Source organism: Oryctolagus cuniculus, chromosome 11 (assembly GCF_964237555.1).
Source record: "Oryctolagus cuniculus chromosome 11, mOryCun1.1, whole genome shotgun sequence".
NCBI classification, from domain to species: domain Eukaryota; kingdom Metazoa; phylum Chordata; class Mammalia; order Lagomorpha; family Leporidae; genus Oryctolagus; species Oryctolagus cuniculus.
This window is the reverse complement of record NC_091442.1, coordinates 11,871,795-11,893,752: the sequence shown is the minus strand read 5'-3', so window position 1 is coordinate 11,893,752 and position 21,958 is coordinate 11,871,795. Positions and strand designations below refer to the sequence as shown.

General features: G+C 63.6%; 1 protein-coding gene and 1 long non-coding RNA gene across 2 annotated transcripts; both read right to left on the bottom strand.

The window, feature by feature from the left end:
* Positions 1 to 12,671: 12,671 nt before the first annotated feature.
* Positions 12,672 to 14,766, bottom strand: LOC127491181 (uncharacterized). Its single transcript, XR_007919778.2, has 3 exons — positions 14,616 to 14,766; positions 14,209 to 14,456; positions 12,672 to 12,961 (listed from the first exon to the last, which is right to left on the bottom strand). It is a non-coding gene; the product is annotated as an uncharacterized lncRNA (long non-coding RNA).
* A 3,024-nt stretch (positions 14,767 to 17,790) lies between these two features.
* Positions 17,791 to 21,190, bottom strand: LOC138844256 (fibrinogen alpha-1 chain-like). The gene is made up of 2 exons (XM_070051558.1): positions 21,129 to 21,190; positions 17,791 to 18,709 (listed from the first exon to the last, which is right to left on the bottom strand). The coding sequence occupies exons 1-2, from the start codon at positions 21,188 to 21,190 to the stop codon at positions 17,791 to 17,793; spliced, it is 981 nt and encodes a 326-aa protein (XP_069907659.1).
* Between the last annotated feature and the right edge of the window lie 768 nt (positions 21,191 to 21,958).

The following is a 21,958-nucleotide window of genomic DNA, read 5'->3' as shown; positions in this document are numbered from 1 at the left end:
AGCCCCTGCCGCCCCCTACGCAGTAGCCCCGAGCCCTGGGCAGGCACCCGCAGGGCGCATGAGGCGCTCCACGAGGTTCCGGGAAGCCCACTCCAGCCACCCCGCGCTGGCCGACTCTGCAGCTGCTCGGGATGTTCACACAGGGCCACCCACACCCGTGCCAGGCTTGGGCTTTCATAGAAACTTCCAGATTCCTGGCTTCCCTGGCAAAGATCAGGCACCCGGCACCCCCCTGGGCCACCATCACCTCCGCACACACCAGGGGCTGCCATCTTCAGGGGCGGGGCCACAGTGCCCACCTGGACACTCCCTGGCTGGAGCCACCTGCCGGCCTCTGCAACGCCATCGCAGTCGGAGAGGCCCTGCCTGGTAGCAGCAGCGCCTGTGACAGCCCCACGCCTCCTTCTGCTGTTTTGAGTCAGCTGCTCCCTGGTCTCAGCCCAGCCGCAGCCCAGCCCCACGGGGCAGGGAAGCGGCGGCCCTGAGGCCCTGCAGCCTCGAGTCACGCCAAGGATACTCCGGCAGGTCATGGCAGGAGTCCATCTGGGGCTTTCAGATCAGTAACCCTTACTCGGGGGGTCCCGAGCTCTGACCCTCCGGCCCCGTCACCCCCTAGCTTTGTGTCGAAGGCTCATCACCTGTGCCCTGTGAGGCTTGGCCTAGGGCCAGGAGAGCAGAGCCCCTCACGCCATGGCCCAGCAGTCCCCGTGCATCCAGTTCTCTTGGCCTGTACCTCCTTCCTCCAAGCTGCGTGGTGAGACCCGTCACATCTCCACGTGGGCAGCAGGAACCCAGGTCATCGGGTGCCTCCCAGGTTCACCTGCAGAGAGCTGGATCAGATGCGGAGTAGCTGGGAGTCCAGCTCAACCAGGGTGCAATGTGGGGGTCCCAATCCTGCTGTGCCCCAATGCCGCCCTCCAGGGCTGGACCATGGTTTCCTTTGTAAACACGAGGAACCGCCACAATGGGAGGTGAGTCCTCTTGGAATGTCTGTTCCTCCCGCACCACCGCAATACGGCTCCCCGGGACAGGCACCCCCCGCGCCGTGCACGGCCACCTGGAGGGCCCAGCCTCGTCCCTGTCACAGCATTGAGGAGGAGCTAGCATGGTTCTCTCACCGGAAGCACAGCTCGGGGCATCTTGGTCGGCCGGAGCTCACAGGAGGGGCTGGGCCTCCCCAGGGCCAGTCCCGTGTGCAGGTGACATCCCCTGAGGGTGGAAGGTCCGTCACAGGGCTCCCCAGGGACATCAGGGCACCAAAGCCCTTCAGTCCATGGCCTGCAGTGGCTGACCTCCCAGCACAGACCCGAGCATCGTCCGCTCTGTGCTTCCCTGCTTTATGATGAGGGTGGGGACGGAGACAAACCCGGCCACTGCGGCCGAAGCTGCCACAGCCCGTGGTTCGCCGTCAGCTCTGAGCACGGGTCTCCCGCGAACCTTGGGGGACAGGGACCTGCCACCTGCTGGCTGGCGGGAGCTTGGTTGTTTACAATTTTTCAAAGATTTGCAAAGGAGCATGGGCAGGGACCTCAACACGTTTTGGGAAAATGGAACTGAAAGACCAGTTTGTTTGGGTGCAGTGCACACCTAGTTCTTCCCAGCTGGGAACTGTCTCTGGGTGCTTTTGGAAGTCTTCCTCCTGCTGCCTCGAGGAAAACCTCATGCATGTCTATTTTCGTTGCCAGGTTATTATAAAGTGAACGCTAGGGCGTCCCCGCCCTGACCTCGGCAAGCCCGGACACTCCCGGAAGCTGTCGACCACCCCCAGCCCGCCCCAGCCTGCTTGCGTGTTGAAGTCCTCCCTCTGTGACTTGGGGCAGGGGTCTCCCTGATCCCTGCTCTCAGCCGACCTACGCTGCTCGCCTCCACAAACCCTGCCGCTGAGCGGGGCCCGGCTGCAGGCTCTGAGCTGTTCCCTGCCTGTTCTCTCACGGCCGGCTTCCTTCGCCCTACAGCAGGCTGGGCGGGAGCTCCTCTTCGGTGAGCGCGCCACACTGCCGCTGCATTCGTGGTTCCACTCTCACTGGCTGCTTGCATGGTTACAGGGCCCCAGGGCTATTCCCCCACGCTGCCCCGGGGCTATTCCCCCACACTGCCCCGGGGCTATTCCCCCACGCTGCCCCGGGGCTATTCCCCCACGCTGCCCCGGGGCTATTCCCCCACACTGCCCCGGGGTTATTCCCCCACGCTGCCCCGGGGCTATTCCCCCATACTGCCCCGGGGCTATTCCCCCACACTGCCCCGGGGCTATTCCCCCACGCTGCCACTGCAGCAGCTGTCCATGGCCCCAGCAGCACAGCTCATGGTCGCCCCATGTCCCCGCCAGCTCGCGGCTCCGTGAAGCACCGTGTTCTCACTCAGTGTCCTGTCCTGGGCCAGAGGTGCCCCGTGTCTGCAGAGCTGAGCCTGCACCCTCCTAAGGGACCTGGCACACCTGGACGGGACTCTTGTCTGTCTGTGGGCAGTGACGCCGACGGCTAAGAGAAGCAGCCCTGGCAATCCCATCCCCTGCCCCTGTTGCCGATGGGCACTTTAAGCTGCCTCCCTGAGCCTCCGTGTGACTGGTGTTGAGTGCTGGTCATGACAGCGACCTCTCTGGGCTGTGGCAATTGCTGACGAGCTAGTGCCTTCTGCAGAGGGGTGCTCAGGGGCTGCTAGCCACACTGGACGCTGCCTCTAGCCCAGGCCCTCCGGGGTGCAAGAGGACGATATAGGAGACAACAAGGAAGAGGGGCTGACTTCCGATTTGCCTGCAGAGGTCGGCGAGTAAGCTGCCTGCTTTTCAAGGTTGGACCCAGCGTCTCTCTGGGCGCTGGACAAGGCCGATTGCTTCGGTGGCTCTCAGCCCTTTGGGGGCTGGCCACAGTGGGGAAGACCGAGCATCTCTGAAGACTGGAGCTGGAGGAGGGGTGCAGACATGAGCGGAGCATGGAGGCAGAGTGCGGCTTCTGTCCCACGCTCATCCCGGGCGGCTCACTGTGCCGGGGGCGGGGCAGCCAGGACCGGCACGTCCGGCTCCTTCCACAGCGGAACCACGGCAGGTCCACGGGAGTCGAGTGTGGCATCCCCTCCGCGACAAGGTCAGGGCTCCCAGATGAGCTTGTAGCCCACGCCACACTGCTCCTTTTCACTTTTGCTTCCACCTGCTGCCTGTGTCTAGGAGAAGGTTCCAGAAGGGTCCTGGGGGAGCCTTACCCAGGAGCACACGCTGTCTGCCCTGCAGGGGCACTACAGCCCTGCCCGGGCTTGGTTTATTCTGCTCAGCATTCTCTGCTGTTTTGTGACCAATGCTGGGCAGCGTCCCGGGGGCGCAGGGCTCTGCAGCTACCCACGGGGGGAAGTCGAAGGGAGTCAGAATCGGCTTTGACTTGCAAACCGTGAGTAGCCAGGGAGCAGTGTCCGTGCTTGGTGTGTGGAACGCCGTGCCTTCGCTGTGTGTGCACATCAGATGCGACAATGATCTATGTGTATCAGAGCGTGTGTGCAAAGTCACGCAATGGTACCTCTCAAGTTTGCTGCTATGGAGCCCTCACATCGTAAAATCCAATTCCCAGAGTCCTCTCTCCTGCTTCAAGGGGCACGTCCTGCTCACGGCCTCACAGGTCTCGCTGCAAGCACAAAGTTGTGCAACCATCGTCACTCTCGATTTCCAGAACATTCCACCATTCCCCAAGTAAGCCTCATACTGGCTCGTGGTCACTCCCCACTCTGCGCTCCTCCCTGCCCTTGGCAACCACAGACCACGTCTACCCTGGGCATCTCACACACATGCATCAGCCAGGACGGGGCCTCTTGTCTCTGGCTGTCTCACTTAGCACAGTCGGGAGGCTTATCCACGCCAGTGCATGTCAGCTCTTCACTCTGTCTTACAAATAACATCACGCTGTCCAGAGAGACCCCACAGCTCAGCCCAGTCATCACATGGTCGTATAATTGAAGACGAGGGAGAGGCAGAGAGAGCAGAGACAAGGAGATGGAGACGGAGCCAGAGAGAGCAAGACAGAGACAGAGGGAGAGAAAAAGATGAGGCAGAGATGGGGGCACAGGGCGCTCCACCCCCTGCACAGCCCTGTGCCCTGGGCTCAGCCCCTCTCTCTGTCTGTATCAGCCTCCGAGTCTTCTCCCGCAGCCTGGCGGTGAGTCCTGCAGAGCCCTGTGTGGGCCGACGGGGAGGGCGGGGGGCACCTGCCAGGAGGAGGTGGTGCCCCCATGTGCGTTGCTCCTGCCTCCCAGCCATCTGCCTCTGAAGCATAAATATTTTGTACCCGGAAACCGCCGGCAGAACCTCAGCGGGAGTGCGTGGTGCAGTTTTCGACATAAGGTGTTTATGCGATGTGTGTTCATTACGCTTGCACCAAAACAAATCTTGTTCTTTGCAAAAGGGGTGTGAGACGGGGGTGGGAATACAGCCCCTCCCCCCTTATCTGCCATTTTGCTGTCTGTGGTTTCAGTTAACCACAGCCAACTGCATGGCGAGTTCCCGAAATAAGCACATTCCCAAGTTTTAGATTGTGTGCCATTCGGAGCCGCGAGATGACGTCTCTTGTGCCTGGTCTGGTGCAGCCGGGCTGTGGCTACCACCCACCCTGCCCACTGGCCGTCAGCCATGTCTTGGTTGTCAGCCTGACTCTTGTGGTACTGGGCATAGCAGCGCTGTGTCCACAGAACCCGTTTTACTTAGTAGTAGCCCCAAAGTGCCAGAGTAGCCATGCTGGCAATTTTCCTATAGTAAACTGCCCTACGTCCTTACGAGTTATTAGTGTCGCCCTCTTACTGTGCCTATTTATTAATTTTCTCATAGCCAGGTGTGTGGAGGGCGGACCAGAGCATACACAGGCTTCAGGACTCTCTGCGGGCTCAGGGACTCCCGGGGGGTCTTGCTCTGCCTCCCGGTGCAGGGGGCGAGGGGTCACTTCCAAGGGCTCCAGCGGTGGTTTCCTGAGAGGCTGACCCAGGGCAGGTTGGGGGCAGTCTGGAATAAGTGACGCTGTCCCGAGTCCCAGGGCTCCTAGGCGCTGGAGAGTGGAGTGGACAGCGGGGCCGGAGTGGCTGAGCGCCCGGGGATCCGAGGAGGCTGGGATGCAGCATTAGGGCCGTCTGCGCGAGGGAGCTGGCCCCACGCCCCAGAACGCACTTGCCCCGCCCTCCTTCCAGCCAGGCGGGGTGACGGGGCGTAAACAAGGAGACAAGAAGTCCCTCCTGAGTGCGCCAAAAGGCTGAGCAGACACGGTACTGAGCTGGGGCTGGGGGGGAAGGGCTTGGGGGTGGTCAGGGAAGGCCTCCCTGAGGAGGTGCCCATAGGAAGTACAAGCAGCAATAACAGTGAGACTGCACCACCATCCTCACAGCCCCACTCCGCCCTCATCACAGCAGGTGCCGCCCCTGGGCCCACAAAAGAACCACATTTCCCAGCCTCCCTTGCAGGGCGTGTGCCCTGTGGCTGGAAGGAGGTAAGCTCCTCACAGGCCAGGGCCGAGAAGCCTCCCGGGCAACATCTTGTCTGAGTCTCTTCTCTCCCTGCCAGAGAGACTCAGAGACTCCAGGAGGAGGAGTCCGAGGCCCCAAGGGGGGTGGAGCCAAAAGACAGCAGGCGTGCGACGCAGCAGTGCGGCCGCTGAGAGCCTGGTCCAAGGCCCAGCTCCACTCCTGACTCTAGCCTCCTGCGCACGCACACGCTGGGGGAGCAGGGTGGCTCAAGTGCTCGGGCCCCTGCACTCACCTGGGAGACCCGGATTGAGTTCCAGGCTCCTGGCTCTGGCCTGGCCCAGCGCTGGCTGCTTGAGTATTTGGAGGGTGGTGAGCCATCGGCTGCAAGATTTCTCTCTGTCTCCCTGTTGTCTGACTTCTTCTCTGTCTCTCTGCCTTTCAAACAAAATGAAAAAAAAAAAAAATTGCGAAAGAGCGAGAGGCTGGGCCCGAGCCCCTGTGCGTGGATGGCAGACCAACAGCGTGCGTGCCGGACCCAGAGCCGGTTGTATCACTAAACTGCCGAGGTTTACCTGGACAGTGGCCCCTCCCGGGGTGCCTGGAATCGCCTCGGGTTCGGCACTGAGAGTCCTGCATCCCAGGAACCCCGCAGACCCCGGCAAAGCCAGCCCTGGGCACCCTGGATCTGGGGGCCAGGGATGGCCTTGCTGATGGCCTTCTCACGTTCACCTTGAAAGGGAGGGGCTGTTGTTGTGCCCACTGTGCAGAAGGGGAAACTGAGGCCAACTCCCAAAGGTCCCATAGCTGGGGGGAGCCGAGAGTTGGACAGAAGTCGCTCCCAACCCTGAGGTTCTAGCGTGGGGCCAGGATCCCAGGGGAAGGTGACCAGGGGAGGCCTGACGCCAGCCTGCAAGCTCCTGCTTCTACATCGGAACCCCCCTGTCGCATCCGTGCCTGTCCCTGTGTCCCTGACTCCAGGGAAGCAGAGACTCGGGTCCCTCCCCAGGGACTGCTCGAGGCAACGCGTCCCTCCGTGGCATCACCACGCCGCAGCCTAACCCAGCTTTCCCGACTGACCGAGTGTTGGATTCCTCCAAGACAGGTCCCCGCTGCTCCCGCATCTGCATCCCCCAGGGTCTGGTACTACCCCTGCCTACAGTCGGTGCTTCAGAAAAGAGCAGGGGGCCGGCGCTGTGGCGAAGTGGGCTAAGCCTCTGCCTGCAGCACCGGCATTCCATATGGCTCCGGTTCATGTCCTGGCTGCGCTACTTCTGATCCAGCTCTCTGCTGTGGCCTGGGAAAGCAGTAGAAGATGTTCCAAGTCCTTGGGCCCCTGCACCTGTGTGGGAGACCTGGAAGAAGTTCCTGGCTCCTGGCTCTGGCTTCAGATCAGTGCGGCTCTGGCGACTGCAGCCATTTGGGGAGTGAACCAGCAGATGGAAGACCTCTTTCTCTCTCTCTTTCTCTGTCTCTCTCTCTCTCTCTCTGTAACTCTACCCCTCAAATAAGTAAATAAAACCTTTAAAAATGTGAGCATTGTGAGACGCGAACGTTTATCAAGAGATCAAGCAGAGAGCAAAAGAGAGATGCCAGGACCAGAAAGAAGGGAAGGGACCAGGGGTGAGACACAGAGTCCCCACCTCCTCATCCCCCAGCTCCCCGCCGCTTAGGAAAGAGCCCTGTTCACAAAGTGAGGGTGGGGGTGTGCAGGGGCGCTGGCGCTCTGCTGCCTCCCAGCAGCCAGTGGGTTCTCCCCAGGGAGGCTGAGGTGCTCGGCCCGCTCGAAGCCAGGCTGGTGGGGTGCTGGGAGGCGCCTCCAGTGAGGCCCTGGCTACCTGGCAGGGGCAAGGGTGGCCCTCCCAGCCTGGACCCCGACTTTTCCTCCTGAACAAGGGGAGAGGTCCCTGGAAGTCCCTGGTGAGTGCCCCGGGGATCCTTGGCTGTGCCAGGGAGCTCTCTGGGAGCCCCTGCCTTGGCTAGGGTGTGTCCCTTGGTTCCTCTGGGCAGGAGCCCAGCCAGGGAGAACGCAGAGGGCCTGAGCTGCCCGGGCACAGGGGAGGGGAGTCTTGTTGTATCATCCGACCCCCAGGCACCTCCTCTTTCTGGGGATTTGATGGAATGGAAGAGAATCTGGGATGTGATATGGGTCTGGGCCGCCAAAGTCCCCCATTTTTCTCTGACCATTGACTGGTTCATGGGTGCGCAATGGCCTGGGTCCATCCAATCCGTGCAAACCCCAGGGATCTGCACAGACTCTGCTGGGGGTGCTAACCTGGGAGAATTTTAGCGCCACTTCCGTCGGTTCAAGGGCACACCTGCCAGACAATGAAACCAGCACAGAGGGAAGCAGAGAAGGGGAGCGTTTCCTGAGCACACTGTTTAAGCCCCTGGGTCCAGCCGTGCCTGAAGCCAGCCCCAAGCCCGTGTGTTGTCATTTGTGGCCCAGGCCAGTGTCAGCCGGGATTCTGTCACTTCCCACGTCACTCCTGACTGTGCGTTTGCTCCATGCTGATCAGCACGGCCAGGAGCCAGCTTAACTGGGAAGGACACTGGGGATTGGTGCCGCACCAGCAGCCCAGCCTTCAGAAATCCATGCTGGGAACCCGCCCGCTGGGGCTCAGCTTCTAGAAAAGCGTGCGCCCCCCCCCATGCTGCCCCTGGCCCCTGTGGGGACCTCAGAGCCACTGCCTGCCCTTGGCCTGCTTGTCTTTGGGTCACACAGAGCCTGACCCTGCACCCCAGGCTCCTTTGTCGCGCTGGTTTGAGTGTGGCCACCTGAAGGTACCGGCAGGGGACAGGAGGATGGAGAGGGAGAAACCGGGGTTTCTCTCACCCCCTCCGCCCACCAGGGGCCGAGGCCCTGCCTTTGCTGTGGTCCTGGCTCCCGCCGGGGTCTTTGCAGCCAGCCCAGCCTGGCCTGCTGGCTGGCTGCTGTGACGGTTGGATTCCCAGCTTCCCTGGGGAAATGAGCAGTGAGGTTAACAGCCCATGGTCGCTGCCAGCTTCAGTGTGGGGAGGAGGAAACAGCGAACCCATTGAAGAGCAGGGGCCGTGCACGCTGACTCGGCGGGGACAGAGCCAGGCAGGTTTCCACCCCGTGAAAGCGAGTGGGGCTCCAACGCATCCCCACAGACGGGCCATTGAGCTCCTGAATGGCCAGGGGCCCGCTAATGGCATTGGCCTCTGGTTATTGGAAGAGCCCTGTTCAGAGGAACGTCCAAGACACACTTTCCAGTGTTTTGGCGAACGTGCAAGCTATAGATCAGTTACGATGACCCGAGTACTGGCTGGGACTCAAGTGTATATGCAAATGAGGGTATCGCTTACGCCCTTGCGAGATGGAACGCGTGAACCAGAGGCACTCAGGGCTGCTTGTCCTCACCTGCCCCTGCTGGCCTCGCTGGGCTCTCCACGAGACAGGACGCGAGGGAGGGAGACGTCAGACGGACGCTTCTCATTCCAGAACCACCCTCTCGTGTGCACCCCAGCACCTTTTATCGCCCTGAGCACTTGGCTGGGCCCCCGCTGCCTCCTCTTGCTGCCTGGACCCCAGGCCTAGCACGAAAGCAAGAAGGGAGCGAGGAGAAGCGGTGAGGAGCGAGCTGCAGCCAGCCTGGCCCCAGCCCTCCACGTGGACCCAGCACGCGCGGTCCTGGCGTCGGGAGGAAGCTGGTCTGTATGTCCAGCGGACTCAGAACACAGGTGCCCCTCGCCTCTCTGGGGCCGGTGGAGCAGGGCAGAAGCTGGGCGGGCTTCGTCCTCCCTCCCTAGCACAGGAAGTCAGTGAGGTGCGGGGCTCCCCCTACCATCTCCCCTCATTAGGCAACAGGGACAGCTGGAAACCCATGGCCAACAGGGGCTCTGGCAGGACTCCCGTGCCGAGGAGGTTCCGTGGCTCTGCCTGGGCCTGCTTCTAGAATGTTCCTTTCCTGTGGGAGCTGTCACAGCCGCGGGCTAAGCACCGACTTGTGAGATCACCCGACAACGGGATTCAGTTCCAAGTCCTAACCTGAGCTTCTCCGAAGGGAGCGAGGGTCGGTGCAGCATCACCCCGTGCCCCCGACACTGGCCACCAGGGGTAGTGCAGACTCCCCTGGATCAGGGCCCCATCCCCAGCAGACTGCTCTCAGCTCCGGGCTCAGGGGTTCCCCGGGCCACCCACTTTTGTATGCTACAAATTCAGGGGTTCCTGTCACCCAGTCAGGTTCCATAATTCACCAAAGCAGCTCACAGAACTCGGGGCTGTCATGTGGTCTTAACCATGAAAGACACAAATCGGGACCGGCCAGATGAAGAGGTGCCCAGGGCAAGGTCTGGGAGAGCCCCAAACTCTCAGGACACAGCCCCTCCTCCCACACCCGCATGGTCCCAACCAGCAAGCTCCCAGGACAAAGAGCAGCCCCACCCTGTAACCCAGGAAAGGTGGGGGCGGATGGACCCCCGGCCGGGGCCGGTCCTTCCTGCTGGTGTCCCAGGGGCTCCCGGCTGCTGGGCAAAACTCAGGAGAGTCCCAGACACGCACGTGGGCGGGCGGAAGTGGGTTTGCCTCTGCCCTCCAAGTCTCCTTCACAGAATAGCGTTCAGGTTTCTCCTGGGAGAGCACCTGCCCCTCACTGCTGGCCAGCAGGGGTGTGAGCAGGTGACCCAGGCCAGGCCACTGCTTAGGCCACGTCACCCACTGAAACGCAGTCTTTCCGCTTCACTTCCTTCCACGCTGGAGTCAGTGAACTAACAACTGGAGCGGGGAGGTCCCTGGAGACACCGCTCGGAGATGGCGTATCTGCAGACAGGACGGACCTGAGCCCAGGGACCGGGCCAGGTGCGGGGCGTCTGCGTCCCCGCGTGTCCCCACCGTGCGCGGCCCCTGTGCTGTCGCTGCACTAGGGTTCCGTGCTGGTCTCTCCAGGGTGCCGGGTGTTCTGTCAACAAATAAGAGTGAATCCCTTCACTTGTCGGGAGATTGTCCTGACGCACGGTGTTTGGTGTCTTGTTTTGTTCCCTCTGTGTGCTTCCTCCTTTGGCCTGCAAGGGGGCTCTTTTTTTTTTTTTTTTTTTTTTTTTTTTAAGATTTATTTATTTGAAAGTCAGAGTTACGCAGAGAGAGGAGGAGAGGCAGAGAGAGAGAGAGAGAGAGAGAGAGAGGTCTTCCATCTGCTAGTTCACTCCCCAAATGGCCACAATAGCCGTAGCTGCGCCGATCCAAAGCCAGGAGCCAGGAGCTTCCTCTGGGTCTCCCATGCGGGTACAGGGACCCAAGGACTTGGGCTATCTTCTGCTGCTTTCCCAGACCATAGCAGAGAGCAGGAAGGGAAGTGGAGTAGCCAGGACTTGAACCAGTGCCCATATGGGATGCCAGCACTGCAGGCGGTGGCTTTACCCACTATGCCACAGCGCCGGCCCCGCAAGGAGTCCTTTCCCCTCACAACGATGGCTTCCCCCTTCTCTCTGGGGTTGGCTTCTGCAGCCCCCTTCCCCTGTCCACTCTCTTCCCTGCCTCCCAAGATCTTTGAAGCAACTGCTGACCAACCCCAGTGTCTCAGCTGACTGTCCCAGCGTCCACCCGCTGGCCGAAGTGAGTTCCGATTCTCTCTGAGGACGAGTCCTCGCTCCCAGACGAGGCCAGGACCCCTGTGATCCCTATGGGCAGGGCCGGGGCCCCTGTGGTCCCCATGGGCTCTTGTGTTCCTTTCCCTCTTCCTACTCCACAAGGCGGTCTCGCCTGAATCTCCTCCACTGTGTCCATACCACCAGCCCTCTGTGTTTCTATACCACCAGCCCTCTGTGTCTACGACACCAGTCCTCTGTGTGTCCACACCACCAGCCCTCTGTGTGTCCACACCACCAGCCCTCTTTGTCCACACCACCAGACTCCTGTGTGTCCAAAACCAGCCCTCTGTGTGTCCACACCACCAGCCCTCTGTGTCCACACCACCAGCCCCCCTGTGTCCACACTACCAGCTCACTGTGTCCACACTACCAGCTCACTGTGTGTCCACACCACCAGCCCTCTGTGTGTCCACACCACCAGCCCTCTGTGTCCACACCACCAGCCCTCTGTGCGTCCACACCACCAGCCCTCTGTGTCCACACCACCAGCCCCCCTGTGTCCACACTACCAGCTCACTGTGTCCACACTACCAGCTCACTGTGTGTCCACACCACCAGCCCTCTGTGTCTACACCACCAGCCCTCTGTGTCCACACCACCACCAGCTCTCAGCTCCCTCTCTCCTTTCCCCCTCCCCTAGGGCCTTAATCTCCATGGGGTCCAAATCCTGGCTCCAAGGCCCAGGAGCTGCCTCGGCGTCCTCTCTCGTGCAGTGAGGCCGTGGGCGGCCCTCACACAGCCGTCGCAGGCGTGACTTAGCCAGCGCCAGGCCTGACGCACGCGCTCCGAGCGGGGGCTTTGTGCACGCCCCCGCCCCCACCGTGCTTCATCCTCGGTCTGGGTTCATCAGGCCTCAGGAGGCGTGTGGGCGTTTTCGTAAACACTGATTTCATTCTGGCGCCCCGGAAGGGAGCGTGCTGGAGGCACGAGGTCCTGAGCCGTTCGGAAGAATCCTGATGAGAAGGAGCCCACGGACGAGGGCGCATTTGCTTCGTAAGTGGATCCCACTGCTTCTCCTTCTGGAACAAACCTGCTCACTGCAGCCCGTGATCACGCATCACACACAAGGGGGCGCGTGGGGGCACCGGGGGGGTGGAGCTGCAAGGCCTTCGGACTCCCGTGGACGCCCCAGTGCCCCCCAGGGGCCCGTGTCCCCGGCCACCCCTCCCTGCACTCCTCCCCAGGCCGCCCCAGCACCCCCGCAGTGCCAGGCCCACCCGCACTGCACCCTACTGGCTCGTCCCTGCTCTGGGTTGCACATCATGACATAAGCCACTTTCCGAAAACCCCAGTCCTGCCCTGGGAGTGACGTGTCCCCAGGAGGAGGGGGCTGGGAGGGTCCCTGCTTCGACTGGGAGATGACTCGCAGGCTCCTGGCAAGAGCCTGGGCCAAGCTGCCTGTATTTGCCCCCAGATAACATCCATCCATCACCGGCCATCCCCTCAGCCCTGTCCTGGTTGACGTCCCCTCGTGTTTTGACAAACTCATGCCAATCACTGGGACCGGGGGTGCAAGCCGGGGGTCAAAGGTCAGAGGCGCAGCCCAGAAAAAGGGCCTCTTTCTTTGCTTTCCCTTGCATTCAGACACGCCCACTGTGCTTTCAACCTCTTCCCATCTCTTTCTTTCCTAGGCCAGGGTAGGGGTCTTCCGGATGCAAAAGCCCATCATTGGGGGAACGCACTGGGCAGCATTCAGCCAGGGCCGCCCACCCCTCTTCCAGACCGCGAACCTGCTGACTGGGGTGAGTAATTAGGCCACCATATGGAGCCCCGCGTCCCCGGCTCCGAGCTGAATCTCCATAATGTGCTGGTCCATCAGAAAACAGACTGAAATTATATGTTGAAGCACAGTGGAAATTTCCTCCTGCGTGTTTTATGTAAACAAGTTCATTTGTTCGTTCAGTGAACCCACAGTTCTTCAAAGGCCCTGTTTATATTAAAAGAAACAAGCAGAAAAATTTGGATTGGCCGGCAGCCAGCTCTGCACGTACACAGCCCGCAAACTGTGAGAGCCGCACTCGGGAGCTCAGATGTTTATGTTGAGATGGGCCCCGCAGCCCGAAGCCAAATATTGTTCTTGGAGGCGACAGCCAGGTAGGCGAGCAATGCAGACAAAGAGGCCAGTGTTTCGGGAAGGACAGGGCTGAGCCGCTGGCGGCTCCAGGACTCGCACTTCCCGGCTCTGCTGAGCGGCACAGAGAGGTTTTTCATTTGACAAGTGCAGGGGTGGAAGGAGAGAAAGCGCAGGCCGTCCCGCGGGGTGGGCTCTGGCCTAACCTTCCTGGACCCCAAGGAGAAAAACCTGCCAACCGAAGACCTAACCGCGGGGCCCTTTGCAAGTTCAATGTTTTGTATTGATTGTTGGCAGGAGCCTGTGTCAAACGACAGGCAGGATTCTTGGGTTGCCAGTGACAGAAAGCCCAGCTCGCCCCGGATGACGCAAACCGAGGGTTCCTTTGGGTCACACAGCTGAAGCAGGGTCGGAGCTTTGCTCCGGGTGGGGCTGCATGCAGGAACTCAAGGATGTCCCCGCACGGCCCCTTTCTGTCTCTCAGCTCCGCGCTCCCGTGGGGCGGCTGCGGGCCAGGCTGGGCACTGTTCACCTGCAGCGAGGCAGCCACTGCTCGGCTCAGCAGGGGAGAGCAGGCGCCCTGCACCCACTCCAGCTGTGGCCGGGTCGTCGCTAAGCTGATGCATTCTTAACAATCACTTGTATGTGATCGCTTGTGGTTAAAAAATACTTCCTCGAGAGAGAAATCTCATCCGTGGGTTCACCGCGCAGATGTCTGCAAGAGCCAGGGTTGGGCCAGGCTGAAGCCAGGAGCCAGAAGCCCCACTCAGGCCTCCCACACGCGTGGGGCAGGGACTCAACTGTCGAGCTACCAGTGCTGCCCCCAAGGGTGCCCACCCGCAGGAAGCGGGAGCTGCAGCTAGCTGGGTATCCAACCCCGCGCTCCGACGCGGGACACGGGGATCCTAAGTGCGAGGCCAAATGCCCACCCCTTCATTCCCTTGGATTGGCCACATGGCAAACACGGTGGGCATGGCAGACACACTTCTGATTGGCCTGGCCCAGGTCACATGCGTAGCCCTGGACCCAGCCCAGCTCCATGTGCAGAAGGTAGAGGAAAACAAGACCCCTTGGAAGTGGATTTAGGGCAGGAAAGTCCTCACCTTAAACACCTGCCAGAGCCGAACACAGAAGGAGCCGGCTATTTCTGGTTTGGGAACAATTACGATTATGACGAAAGCCGGGATCTCCGGGGGAAGCATCGTCCCAGCGCCGGCCCCTGTCTTCCCCCGTGGAAGTGACCTCGTGTCCGCGGTCTGGGAAGCCCAACGCCTTGGGTCTGGAAGCGTGGAGGCTCCGCTCTGCTGTCCTGGCCCGCACACCGGCCCCCAGGACGAACGCCCTCCTCCCTCTGCAGAAAACCAAGGGGAGACTGAAGCTGCCAAACGCCAGAGCTCTCAGCCCGAGGGCGGGGCGGGACGGGGGGCTCCGGTTCCCAGAGGGGAGCTGGGCCCCCTCCCGAGATACCATCGGCCTCTGCCCGCACACGCAGCGCCGCGGCTACAATTACCTCTCCCGATCTGGGCGCGACTCTGCTTAATGAGCAATTTGCCAAAACCGCCGCAGTGCCCACGGGGAGGCCCGCGTGTGAAGAGTGGCTGTGCCTGCGTCCCAGCCTCTGGGGGCAACGCCCTCGGGATCCCGCGCTGCCTCTGCGCCCGCCCCCTGGAACCCCGCCCCTGGAACCCCCGCCCCTGTAATCCCCGCCCCCTGTAATCCCCGCCCCCTGTAACCCCGCCCCCTGTAACCCCGCCCCTGTAACCCCCGTCCCCTGTAACCCCGCCCCCTGTAATCCCCGCATCCCTGTAACCCCCGTCCCCTGTAACCCCGCCCCCTGTAACCCCGCCCCTGTAATCCCCGCCCCCTGTAACCCCGTCCCCTGTAACCCCGCCCCCTGTAACCCCGCCCCCTGTAATCCCCGCATCCCTGTAACCCCGTCCCCCGTAATCCCCGCCCCCTGGAACCCCGCACCCTGGAACCCCGCCCCTGGAACCCCTGCCCCTGGAACCCTAACCCCGCCCCTGGAACCCCGCCCCCTGTACCCCACCCCGTCCCCTGGAACCCCGCCCCTGTAACCCCCGCCCCTGTAATCCCCGCCCCCTGTAACCCCCGTCCCCTGTAATCCCCGCCCCCTGGAACCCCGCCCCCTGGAACCCCGCCCCCTGTAACCCCCGCCCCTGTAACCCCCATCCCCTGTAATCCCCGCCCCCTGTAACCCCGCCCCCTGGAACCCCCGCCCCCTGTAATCCCCGCACCCTGGAACCCCACACCCTGGAACCCCGCACCCTGGAACCCCGCACCCTGGAACCCTAACCCCGCCCCTGTAACCCCGCCCCCTGTACCCCCCGCCCCCTGGAACCCTGCCCCCTGGAACCCCGCCCCTGAAACCCCGTCCCCTGTAGCCCCCGTCCCCTGTAACCCCCGCCCCAGCTCCAGGCGGCGTTCCGCGTCCCCAGCCTCAGACTCGGCTTCAGGAAAGGCTTCCCGCCGTGTCCTGCCCGGCGCATGGGCCTGGGGGGGGGGGGGGGCGGGGCAGCAGTGAGGACGGAGCAGGCCGTGTCCTGCCCGGCGCATGGGCCTCGTGGGGGGGCGGGGCAGCAGTGAGGACGGAGCAGGCCGTGTCCTGCCCGGCGCATGGGCCTGGGGGGGGGGGGCGGGGCAGCAGTGAGGACGGAGCAGGCCGTGTCCTGCCCGGCGCATGGGCCTCGTGGGGGGGCGGGGCAGCAGTGAGGACGGAGCAGGCCGTGTCCTGCCCGGCGCATGGGCCTCGTGGGGGGGGGGGCGGGGCAGCAGTGAGGACGGAGCAGGCCGTGTCCTGCCCGGCGCATGGGCCTGTGGGGGGGCGGGGCAGCAGTGAGGACGGAGCAGGGCTCGGCTGTTCTCGCTTTCTCGCGGGGTGTCAGGAGTCGGACACGTTATTCAGGCCACAAACGGGCCCCAGAGAATTGCCAGGTCGGGGCCGTGGCGAGTCCACAGCCCACAGAAGGGATTCCCAGGACATCGTTCCATGGTGGGGAGGGGCGGCTTCTAGTCAAGGGCTTGGGAGAGCCATGACCCGGGCTGTGGCAGGAATCGCTGGCTACCCCGCCCATGTCTTGTCTCCCCTTCATCTTGGCAATCGAACCCCCAGTTTATGTGGCTCCCTGGAAGATGGACTTGCCCCCTACCCCCCTTGCCCTCAGAGAAGTAAAGGCTGGTGTTGTGCAGAGCGAGCCCCGTGTGTGAACACAAGGAGAGAACCGGCTCAGGGGCAGGGTGTGTCATGCCCTCCTTCTTCTGGCTGTCTGGAATGTGAGCATGATGGCTGGTGCTCAGCAGCCATCTTGGACTGTGGAGTGGCTACAAGGCTGGATGCTAATCACAGTGTCCCAGAAGCACGAGGGTCGACGGTCCCTTGGTCCCTTGTGACCTTACAGCACTCCCACACCCGCTGGGGCTATTGATCCTCAAAACGTCCTTGAGGTGAGCGGGAGCCCATGCTGAGGTCTATCTAGGTCACTGTTAGGCACATTTGCTGCGATGTATGACTGGCGCTGTCCTCTCGGGTACGGGGCACAGTGACTGGCCAGGCAGGGAGACGGTCTGGGGACTGAGCAGCACTTCCCGGCTTGCCCCTAAAGCCTTCCTGGTCGTGGATAGCACCCACCGCCAGCGTCCTGGCCCCGTCCTGGGCTCGTCTCGCCCTCCCTCTGCCCGCCTTGGCCTCCATCCTCCCGGTGAGTCCTGCCTGGGCCTCACCGCCTCCTCTTCTCGGTCTTTGACGTTTGCCTGTGCAGCCTTTACGGAATCTTTCAGGAGGCGCTTCTCTGATATTTCTCCCAGCTCTGCTGTTCCCCAGCTGTCCCCGGGGCCAGGCTTCCCCACCCAGGACCTGGAGAGCCTCCAAGGAAGCCCAGGCCCTGGGGCAGGGGCGGGGCGGGGGCTCTTCTCAGTGTTGGCAGAACGGACCTGCGCCAAGAGCTCCGTCACCGGTGGTCTGGACTGTGTCCCTCCACCAGGTTCGCAAAGACACCTCCCAGCCGCGTGCGGGGCAAGCTGGCCTGGCTCAGCGCAGACGCAGGGCTCCCTCGAGAGCGGGCTATGACCGACAAACCTGTGCCCTGGCCCAGCCTGCTCTTCCACCTCGCCGGCCAGACCAAATCCCCCTGCTGTCTACACAGCTCGGCCCGGTCAGCCCCGCCGGCCTCTTCCCGCCGCACCCGGGGCCCTGGGTCATCCCGGCCTGGCCTCCCCGCTCACGGTGTGCCTCTGCCTGGAACGCACGTCCCAAGTCTTAGACATGTGTCCCCTCCCCTGGACGCCTCCCTGAGCTGCGCTGCCCCATGACTGCCCCTCCCCTTCCGGCTGATTCCATTTCTTTCTCAGCGTGGCCCGCTCACCTCCTCCAGGATGGCGGCCCAGACTGAGCCAGGCTGGCTTTGGGCACTTCTCCCAGCCTGGAACGCCTTGTGCGTGCATCCTGGATAGGCTTCCACGGAGCGAGTGTGGGAGTGAGCCTGCAGGCGGACAGCAGAGCGCAAGGGCGAGACGTCCGGCAGGCAGTGCCCCTTGCACTCTTGGGATTAGCAACTTCTCTCCAGAGCTTGTAGGAAGAGGGGCTCTCGCCAAACCGCTGTGGCGCTGTGGGCAGAGCCTATCTAAGCCAGGTAAGGGAGGCCTTTCCACCTGCCAGGCCAGGCGCTGTGTCAGCTGGTCCTCCCCGCCCCGCCCCCGTAAGGGGTGGGTCCTTGCAGAGATCCCCGGCAGGGGCCCCGCAGGGTGCGTCCCTGGGTCCCACCCGTGCCCAGGGCCCCACTGCAGAGGCCCCGCAGGGTGCGCCCCTGGGTCCTACCCGCGCCCAGGGCCCCACTGCAGAGGCCCCGCAGGGTGCGCCCCTGGGTCCCACCCGCGCCCAGGGCCCCACTGCAGAGGCCCCGCAGGGTGCGCCCCTGGGTCCCACCCGCGCCCAGGGCCCCACTGCAGAGGCCCCGCAGGGTGCGTCCCTGGGTCCCACCCGCGCCCAGGGCCCCACTGCAGAGGCCCCGCAGGGTGCGCCCCTGGGTCCCACCCGCGCCCAGGGCCCCACTGCAGAGGCCCCGCAGGGTGCGCCCCTGGGTCCCACCCGCGCCCAGGGCCCCACTGCAGAGGCCCCGCAGGGTGCGTCCCTGGGTCCCACCCGCGCCCAGGGCCCCACTGCAGAGGCCCCGCAGGGTGCGCCCCTGGGTCCCACCCGCGCCCAGGGCCCCACTGCAGAGGCCCCGCAGGGTGCGCCCCTGGGTCCCACCCGCGCCCAGGGCCCCACTGCAGAGGCCCCGCAGGGTGCGTCCCTGGGTCCCACCCGCGCCCAGGGCCCCACTGCAGAGGCCCCGCAGGGTGCGCCCCTGGGTCCCACCCGCGCCCAGGGCCCCACTGCAGAGGCCCCGCAGGGTGCGTCCCTGGGTCCCACCCGCGCCCAGGGCCCCACTGCAGAGGCCCCGCAGGGTGCGCCCCTGGGTCCCACCCGCGCCCAGGGCCCCACTGCAGAGGCCCCGCAGGGTGCGCCCCTGGGTCCCACCCGCGCCCAGGGCCCCACTGCAGAGGCCCCGCAGGGTGCGCCCCTGGGTCCCACCCGCGCCCAGGGCCCCACTGCAGAGGCCCCGCAGGGTGTGCCCCTGGGTCCCACCAGCACCCAGGGTGTCATCCACTCAGAGCCCCACTCTGTGTTGAATGTTGACACAGACGCTGAGGCCGCAGCCCGGGGCAGGCCAGTCCTCTCTCTGGCCAAGGAGCACTACCTCGTGGGAAAACCGGTGCTGGGCGAGTAGCATTCCTGCGCCGCCGGGGCGAGCTGCCGCAGGGGCTCCTGGGAGGCCGGCCCACGAGGCGAGGCTGCTGAGTCCTGGGGAGGACGGAGGCTCGGCCGCAGCCCTCTGCTTAACAGCCAGCGTCTGAAGAAAGTTCTGGAAGTTCGTCGGTTTCTGTGTGCTGCGTGCATTCTTTGTTTTGCTTCACAAAGGAGTGGGTCTGGGCGGGCCTTGGCTGTGCCGTTCCTGTAGTGTCTGTGATGGACGGGCCGCTAGGAGTTCGTGTCTAACAAGGTCGACTGTGCACATCGGATACCCCCTCAGCCCGAGGAGGGAGGTATCGTTACGCCCATTTCAGAGATGGGGAAGTGAAGGCACTTGGCGGGGAAGGCTTAGGTGACTTGCAAAGTGTCACCTTGGATGAGAGGGGCAGGAGAGGAGGGGACACCAGGCCTCTGGCCCTGAGCTTTGGCCACCTCCCCTCCGGCTGCCCACTGAGTCGGGAGGGGCCCAGGAGGGGAGGCAAGGCCTGATCTTCTGGGGGACAGGGGCTCCCTTTGACGATCCCCGCACCCGTGTAGAAGCAGTAAAGCCTGCTCTGACCTTATGGGAATGGGGGCAGGGCAGGCTGGGGTCACAGGGACCGACAACAGATGGGCCTGGAGTGGGTAGTCAATCCCCGCCCCGCCCCCACCTCCCGTCAGCTGTCACTGCCGTATCTGCTGTCACCCATGAGCAGGCTGAGAGGTCCTGGCAGAGGCTTAGCCTGAGCCACGCAGGACTGGATGTAGGGGTCCCCTCAGATGGGCCCAGCACTCTACATGGGGCCCCCGTCTCCCCTCCCCATCTCGGTTTATGCTGTTTCCAAGACACCCCACGCACAGATGGAGGGGTGGATGGACGGCGGCCGGCAGCGCTGCTGTTAGCCGTGTGAGTGGGGTTCCGGGCTCCTTGGGGAGAGGTTTGTGAGCAGAGCTGGAAGGCACCTGCGGCAGCAGAGGCGGCGAGGGCAGGGGACCACCGCTGGGTCGCCCGCTGCGACCCCCGGGGGTGCTGTAGGTGAGCCCTCAGCAAGGCCTGCGCCAAAGCACGGGCCTGGGGGTGGCTTCAGGCAGAGCGACAGGGACACTCGTGCGTTTCTGTAGAACGAGAAGGCAGGGGCCCAGCGCCGTGTGGCTCGTGCAGGCCGCTGACCCTCCGGGGCCTCAGTTTCCCCCTCTGACATCAGGGCCTGCAACAGCTGCCGCCCCGCACCCAGACGAGGCATGAGGGAGCAGCGCGGGGTGGCGGGGTGGGGTGGGGATGAAGGCTGGGGTCTCAGACCTCGGGTCTGCACCGGGCACGCCACACGCCGAGCTGCAGAGAGAAGAGGACGCGCGTTGTGGGGCTGCGGAGGGAGCCCTGGGCGCAGAACAGACGCTGTGATTCTAGAATCTGGAGGGAGGCCAGCTCTCGGTAACACCAACGCTCATTAGCAGAGCTTGGAACAGGGACTGGCATGTACCAGGCGCTCAACAGATGTTTTTGGAACCAATTGAAAGAGCCAGCACAGCCTGTGAGGTGAATACAACCACTATTCCCATTTTCCAGTCGTGAAACTGAGCGCCGGAGACACCAGGCACTTGTCTGTCCAGGGGGACACGGGGACCGTCACCGCCCAGCTCACCCAAAGGTGACCGCGCCTGCTCCCTGTGGAATTCCGGGCTGGGGGCTCCTCCGCTCCCCTCTCGTGCTTCTGCAAAGGGCCTGCCTTTGAAAGCCCCAGGCCTCTCTGGAGGGGGAGGGCTGACTTCCCGCAGATGGCCCCCGGGAGGAGGGGTCTCAGAGTACTGCCCGCCCTGGCCTCTCGGGCCCCGGCAGCCCCTCACCATCTGGCCCCAGCCAGGAACCGGTGTCCCCCCCCCCCCCAGCTGTGCCTCCCCCGTCTGGCTGGGGAGAGATGTCTGGCTCCCAGGCCCCCGCTGTCTGGCCTCGTGGCCATGGCTTTGCTGCTGCTCCGCCCTCCTCCATCTGCCTTACGGCTCCCAAAAGGCCATTTAGCCAGCGTCCGTGTTAGGGCGTTCAGTCTCCACGGCCAATTCTCTGAGTTATCATAAAACTGCCTTGGATTTAGCCCCAAGGACAGCCAGTGCTGGGGAAAGCCCGGGGAGGGGGCCGCGCTGCCTTGCCGCCTCCCCACCACCCAGGGCTCCACCCTCCCGCCCTTCCCCCCACCACATACACACACACACACACACGTGCACACGCACACACACACACACCTGTTCCCGGCCTTTGCCAGGTGCAGCCCTGTGGTCCCCCGCTCGCCCCAGCGGGTCATCATCCTCCGAGCTCCCTGCTGCCTGGCATCTCTTGCCCGGGGCTCAGCCTGAGTGTCCTACCTTCCTCACTGTCGTGTCCCTGCTCCTGGGCCAGCCCCGAGCACGCGCTCAATGGCCATGTGAGAAGTGAGTGACTTGTTCACACAGGAGGAAGGCAGTAACCAGCACGCCTGCATGCCCGCTCGGGGCCAGGCCCTGCTCCGTGGGCTCTGTGTACAGCGTCTCATTTAATCCCCCCGCAAGGTGACAATCCGAAGCACTGCGTCCACTTCGCCCCCACCTCTTCAGTCCTGCTCTGAATTCCTGCGGCAGGAGTCGCGGTGAGAGTCGTCTCCCCTCAGCCCTGGCTGGAGGAGGGGCCGCGGGAGGCCCCGCCCAGTGCCTGCGGCTTTGCCCCTGGCTCCCTGCTGTGGCCTTGGGGAGCCTTCTGTGCCACAGGTGGATGCACTGGGAAGGCCGCCCCACGCACGCGGGGCCTGCCGTGTGCCGAGAGCCGCAGCTGCGTCACCCCCGCCCCACCTCCTCGTCACGGCTGGTACAGTGCGGCAGAGTGGAGGAGCTGGACCTCTGGCTTCTAAGTCTACCTGCTTAACCACTGCCCCACACTGCCCCTCGATGAGACTGACCGCTCAGTGGCGAGGGGAGGCAGAGACCGCGGCAGGGCGGGGGAGCGTGCTGGGCTACCTGCAGTAAAGACCCATCGGGTCGCAAGTGGCAGGAAGCCATGCTCGCCTGGCTCGGGATAAACTAGAAGTCATCCTGGTTCAGGC